At 42.2% G+C, this 6426-nt stretch overlaps 1 protein-coding gene across 1 annotated transcript in view; it reads left to right on the forward strand.

The window, feature by feature from the left end:
- Positions 1-2858, forward strand: part of Gk5 (glycerol kinase 5) — a 63731-nt gene extending 60873 nt beyond the window's left edge. Inside the window, exon 16 of the mRNA XM_021207428.2 lies at positions 228-2858. Coding sequence (XP_021063087.1) covers positions 228-376 — 149 coding nt within the window. The 3' untranslated portion in view covers positions 377-2858. The remainder of the gene's footprint in view (positions 1-227) is intronic.
- Positions 2859-6426: the final 3568 nt, after the last annotated feature.

A 6426-nucleotide genomic window follows, 5' to 3' on the forward strand; every position in this document is an offset into this window, starting at 1 on the left:
CCTGGCTGTCCTGGAACTCACTTTGTAGACCAGGCTGGTCTCGAACTCAGAAATCCACCTGCCTCTGCCTCCTGAGTGCTGGGATTAAAGGCATGCGCCACCACGCCCGGCTCTGGACTGTGTTTAACATACAAGTTGTTCTCCTTGCCACAGCAGTCATATGATGGAGACATTTCACAAACCCGTTCTTTGCCTTAAATTTTGAGATTTTGTTTTTTCATCTGTAGGATTTTGGGCAGACAAGGAAGAGCTACAGAAGCTGAGGCAAAGTGAGATGGTTTTCAAGCCTCAGAAGAAGTGGCAAGAATATGAGGTGAATATGGAAAACTGGGTAAAAGCAGTGAAGCGCTCTATGAATTGGTATAACAAGACATAGCCCCGAGGAGCCATGGAAAACCTGCAGGCTCAGGGTCAGGATGTGCTGATGATGGGAGCCGTACAGGGATCACTGTGTGACCATAGCCGAAGAGGAGAAGATTCGAAACGAGCCTCCCAGACTGAGAGAAGAAGCCAGGCTCTTTAAAACAAAACAGAACAAAACAAAACAACCTCACATACAAAAAAGTACTTCTTATTTTTTAAACCCAAATCATAGTGAAACTTTTAGGCAGCAAGACCTCAAAATTGTGTCTGCTTTCTTCTGGCGATTTCCAAAGGACATTGTCCACTCCCAGCTGCATTTCAGATACTTGTGAGTCCTCTTTTTTTATACAGGGTCAATGGCACATACATCATAGTCGTCATTTACCCTAATGATTCCGGGTCACATTTTGTTAAAAATGATGAAATGTTTTCTTAAATTTAAAATCAAGAGGGCTCTTTGAAACCTACGTAGCTAAAATGGAGAGGTTGTTGAGAAACCGTTTTATATATAAAGCCATAGTTGTTACACGTCATATCCTCGGGTAAGCTCTGATGGCACTCCTCAATGACCTCATTAGTCAGCGCATTCCTCTGTCATGCATAAAGACGCTGCCTTAATTCTTCTGCACAGCCAAACTCTGAGCTGTTTGGTTGTTCCCGTTGAGGTACAGTGTCACCACACAGCCCAGGCTGGCTTGAAACATGACCTCCTTCCTCCTCTCTCAGATTCTAGGATTATAGGCAGGCACCGTCATGCCTAGGTGGGCACTCGGCATACATTGAGGAACGCATCTTAGTGGACTGAAAAGGATATTGAGGCTAGGCATGGTGGCAAATATGGGGACTTTCGAGGCTGAGGCCAGGGGAGCGTGAGCTTGAAGCCTGTCCAGATGATACAGTGAAGTCCAGGCAATCTGGTGATGCAGTGAGGCCTTGTCTTTGAAAATATCTTGTTTGTTTGAGAGAAGATCCTGCTGCCTAACCCATGCCAATTTCTAACTCTTAAGCCCCCTACTTTAGTCTCCAGAGTTGTGTGTAACATTCTATTTTTATAAAATGTAAGCAGTTAATGTAAATCTTTCTTCCTGGTTCTTTATCTTTCTTGACTCGTTGAAATGCTTGCATAAATGTCCCCTTTTTAAAAAGTGCCTACTTACTTGACAGAGTTTAATTATTGTTAGTTTTGTTTGTTTGTTTTGGCAACCGAGTCTCATTATGTAGCTCAGACGAGCCTAAAACTCCAGCTCCTCTTGACTTGGTCTCCTGAGGTGTCAGGATTGTTGGAACTTTCTCTGACATCACAGCTTACGTTGAAGCACCCCAGCTTATCTGTAACTTAAGAATTGCCTTCCTGGGTGACTTGATGTGACTTTTGGTGTTTGTCTTGCTCACCTCTGAGAGATAGCAGAGGCTGGCAGATCAGGTGATGGAATGTGTCTTGGTGATGAAAGCGGTAAACCAGTCAGCCACTAATCAGCAGTCCCCTGTTAGGAAACTTCGTGGCTGGAAGCAGGTCAAGGAGTCAGTAGAGAGAAGCCTCAGACTGGGTATAAAATTGTCCTGGGGCAGTTGACAATGCTCCAGCCTCTTTTACTAAACTCTGTTGCCCCTCCCTCCATGGAGATTTGGATTTTCTTGAGGTACATGAACTTGCTCCCATCTTGGTCCATATCACATAAAAGTGCTACTGTTCTAGACCTATCTACTACATAATTGCCTCACTAAAGGAGCAACTGTTAAGAGGGAATGTCATATTCCTGTCATATGTCCATCTGGGAGTCAGTTATTCTAGAATAACAGGTACATTGTGTTTTTTGCAAATTATTTTCTTGGGCTCCCAGTGTCTTCAATTGTTAAAAACATGTTTCTTAATGGAAACATTATAGCAAACACGTAGCTTGTTAATTCCATTAGCCTTTGGAGACAAGCCAACAAGATGTCTCAGCAGGTAAAAGCACTTGACACACAGGCTTGCCAGCCTGAGTTCAGTCCCCAGAAGGAACGAAGAGGGAGAGAACTGACTGCAGAGTTTTCTTGCGACTCCCACATGTGAATGGCACTGTGCACGCTTCCTCCATGATAATACAAAGTCTAAAAGGTTTGGAAATATTTTTCTTAGAGGTGTGTTTGTTTATGCAGCAAATCAGATCTTAGGTAGAAAATATCTTTTTCTTTCTCTTCTACAACATTGTTGCAGGTTCCCCATCAATCTTGTGGAAGCCACTTTAGGTGTAGATTTTTACAGGTTCTGCTGATAGGTCTGGCTTCCGAAGAAGTCAGTCTGTCCCTTTGTATCAGGAGAGACTAAACTGTGATGTTAACTATGAAAGGTCTGCTTGCTGTTCCTTCCCTACACTCTTCCTGATTGACAGCTGTGGTGTCAGTACCCTTCAGATACTGTGAAAAACAACTGATGTGTCATGTGGATTGAAACATCATGGACTTTTTTTCTTCTGTGGCTCTGGATGCTCATTTTTTGCTTTTTGGCATTTCTGGCCACGTTTTAATGAAAATAATTTTTAATATGCTAATATTCTCAGCATATTTTCTTTTCCCTTTATAAATCTACCAGGCATTTTAAGAGAACTCCAGCAAACTTAGAAAGGACAGTGTTCCTGTGTAGCCTGTCTTAACGTGGTACTAACTGCATTATCTATGACTTACTGATCTTCAGATCTCTTGTATTCATCAGTGGTATGGTTTCTCAGTGCCAACATTGATCTTTGTTTTGTTTTTGTGACAGAGTCTCAATGTGTAGCCCTGGCTGTCCTGGAACTCACTGTGTAGACCAGGTTGTCTCCACACTCAGAACTCTGCCTGCCTCTGCCTCCTGAGTTCTGGGGTTAAAGGCATGTGCCACCACACCTTGCAACATTGACATTTTGAACCGCATCTGATTTTGCTTTGGGATGCTATTGCTGAACACAGTGGGATGCTTGGCAGTATCCCTGGCCTCCACTGTTCAGCATTCCCCTGGGTTTTATGGCCCCAAATGCCTGCCAACATTGGCCATCCTGGGAGGCAAAAATCATTATCATTTGAGAACCACTGATATAGGCTGTTAGAATAAACATGAGGGTCTGGTGAATATAGTCACATTTCCAATATTCTATGCATTGTTTTCTCCTAAGAAATGAATTCTTAGAAATGAAAAAGTAGATAGTATCCTAAAGTGTGGCTTCTATTTTGCTCGGTAATGAAGAAAAAGTGATGGTTGTTTGTGTCCCTTACCCATTACCTCTGAAGATGGATCAAACCTACAGCCTTGAGCTTGATAGTCAACTATTCCACTACTGAGCTACATCCCAGCCTATAAGTCTCTTCTAGTACTTATGTACCTCAGTTCTGCTCCTGTGTGTTCACAATTAGTGGACATTTGGCCTTACGATAGGACGGCTATATTCTGTAGACCATCTGTTCCTCCCCTGCACTTCTGAGACAGGGCCTTACTCTGTAGCCCAGGTCGGTCTGGAACTCATGGCAGTATTCCTGCCTCAACCTCCTGGGTGCTGAGATTACAGGCATGAATCACCATGCCTGGCTTTGCTTCAGTTTTATCTCTGAACAAGGAAAGGACTACCGCTGTCCCGGAGCTTCACGAGATTTGATGCTTCCTGACGCCAAAGCCATGTTTGCTCCCCACAGAGCTTAACACTGTGCCTTCCCGTCTGTGGATGGATTTCTTACTTCACATTTATCTTTGACCTTACATTTATTGATAATATCTTATACTTGTCCAAAAGGAAGATATCTATAGCTAGGCGTGTGATGTTTATTGTAAAAAAAAAAAAGTTACATGTCTGTGTATTTTCCATAGATACACATGGTATAGCTGGTCTGGGAATTCACCCTAGAGTCTGGTGCATGCTAAGCATGCCCAGCTTCTTTTAACATCTTAAGATATACTTGAAACTTTCATCAACAGGTTTTATATGTTAGATTGCAGCTAACTAGCCTTGTGCCGAACACTTTGGTGCTATAGAAGAAACCTCAGAAGTAACCTCTTAATAAAGCAAACACCTACACTGGGGACCAGTTTTTTTGTTTTGTGTGTGTGTTCTTTTGTTTTGTCTTTTAAGGTTTTTTTTTTCTTTGTTTGTTTTATTTTTTGAGACAGTGTCTCACTATGTAGCTCTGACTGTCCTGGAACCAGAAATCTGCCTGCCTCTGCCTCCCAAGTGCTGGTATTAAAGGTCTCCCGGAGCTACTGGGCCTGGATTTGGGGACTAGCTATCAATGTAAACTAGTATAGCTCAAGAGACTGGCAAGACTTTTTCAGTTCTTTGAGGAGAATTGCTATGCCTCAGAGTCCACCAACTGAGTCTACAGTCATCAAAACTAGTCTAAAGAAGGCTCGAATCAGCTCGAAGGATTCTGAATCCCTTTGGGAAGCTTGGATTGTGCTTTTTCAAGTAAGGGTAAGAAGTTTCAGGCATATCCCTGAACCTTTAAGATTCTCCTGATTGGGAATCCAGAGCCTGAAGGAGGCTTCAGAATGAGGTAATTCTGAAGTCCTGTTCTTCTAGTCTTACAGCCTCTTTGCCCTTTGCATTTTTCCCCATGTCTAGATAGCTATCAGGATTGCTTAGGAAAAACTGATGTAGGAGTTCAAATGGTTCGTGGGTGGGGTGGCACGGTGCTTGTGTAGTGTGCATAGGGCCCTAGGTTTGTCCCTGGAGGTACAAGACAGAAAGAGACGATCAAGAGCCTCTACTCAGAGTGGCTGTTCCATTTTATGTTTCTGCCCTCCATCCCTGTGTGAGTGGTCCAGTCTTTCCATGTTCTCTCACCAGCATCCAGTGATGTTGAATATTATTTCATGTGCTTTCTGCCATCCGCTTGCCTTCATCTTTTACATCTCTGTTCTTGTCTTTATCAGTTTGTCAATTGGATTGTTTACTAAACGAGCCATATCTTTTAGTAAAGTTTTAAAAATAATATCTGACTTCAGAAGTCAGAAAATAGGACCTTTCAAGTCATTTAAGGCAAAATTTTAAAGCATCTTGAACATTGTCTTACAGTGTGCCCAGCAGAAGGGCATTTACTTCTGTCCTCATTACACAGTGCGGGACTCATGCTGTGAAAAGAACAAAAACAAAGTTTCTAAGGCAACTTTACTTAAGATGTCCTGTAGTGTGTCCGGAGATGTACTTTATATATAGCAATCATCATGTTTCTAACTGTGCAATGGTGTGATTTATGTAAAGGTTCAGAATGATTTTGTGGAAAATTAATTAGCAAAGATGGATAAGTGTAGATTTGAATTCTTATGTATCAGTAATTTATGATCTTATTTCTCTGTTATTGTGAATGTTGGTTTTATTAAAGAGTTATTGAGACTGTCATAAACCATTTTATAGGTCTTTAATAAAATTAAAGATGGAATCAGCAATAGAAATGCTTTCCATATGCATATTTAAAAAAAATTCTTTTTTGTGTGTTTGTTTTGTTTTTGGCTTTTTTCAAGACAGGATGTCTCTGTGTAACTCTGGCTGTCCTGGAACTTGTTCTGTAGACCAAGTTGGCCTCAAACTCAAAGAGATCCGCCTGCCTCTGCTTCCTGAGTGCTGGAATCAAAGACATGCACCACCACCCCATGGCCTGTTTAAGACATTCCATTATTATTATTATTATTATTATTATTATTATTATTATTATTATTATTATCTTTTTATTGATTCTTTGTGAGTTTCACCTCATGCACCCTAGTCTGGCTCATCTCCCCATCCTTTCATTTCTACCCTGTGCCCTGGCAACTTCCCCCTCATGAGACATATACAAATAACAACAGAAATCAAAGCATGAAAAGAACTTCCTCATGGTGGAAGCTGTAGTGTGTCACAGTGTGTCCCAAAGTCTATCCCTCTGTCCACACATCTTCACTTGAAAATAGTCATTGCAATGAGTCATCCGTCTGGCCCGAGATCTCTGGCTTCTGTGACGCCATCAATATCTATCGGTGTCGCCGGGCCTGGTGGCGCAGGCCTTTAATCCCAGCACTCGGGAGGCAGAGGCAGGCGGATTTCTGAGTTCGAGGCCAGCCTGGTCTACCAAGTGAGTTCC

Source organism: Mus pahari, chromosome 10, assembly GCF_900095145.1.
Source record: "Mus pahari chromosome 10, PAHARI_EIJ_v1.1, whole genome shotgun sequence".
In the NCBI taxonomy this organism is placed as follows: domain Eukaryota; kingdom Metazoa; phylum Chordata; class Mammalia; order Rodentia; family Muridae; genus Mus; species Mus pahari.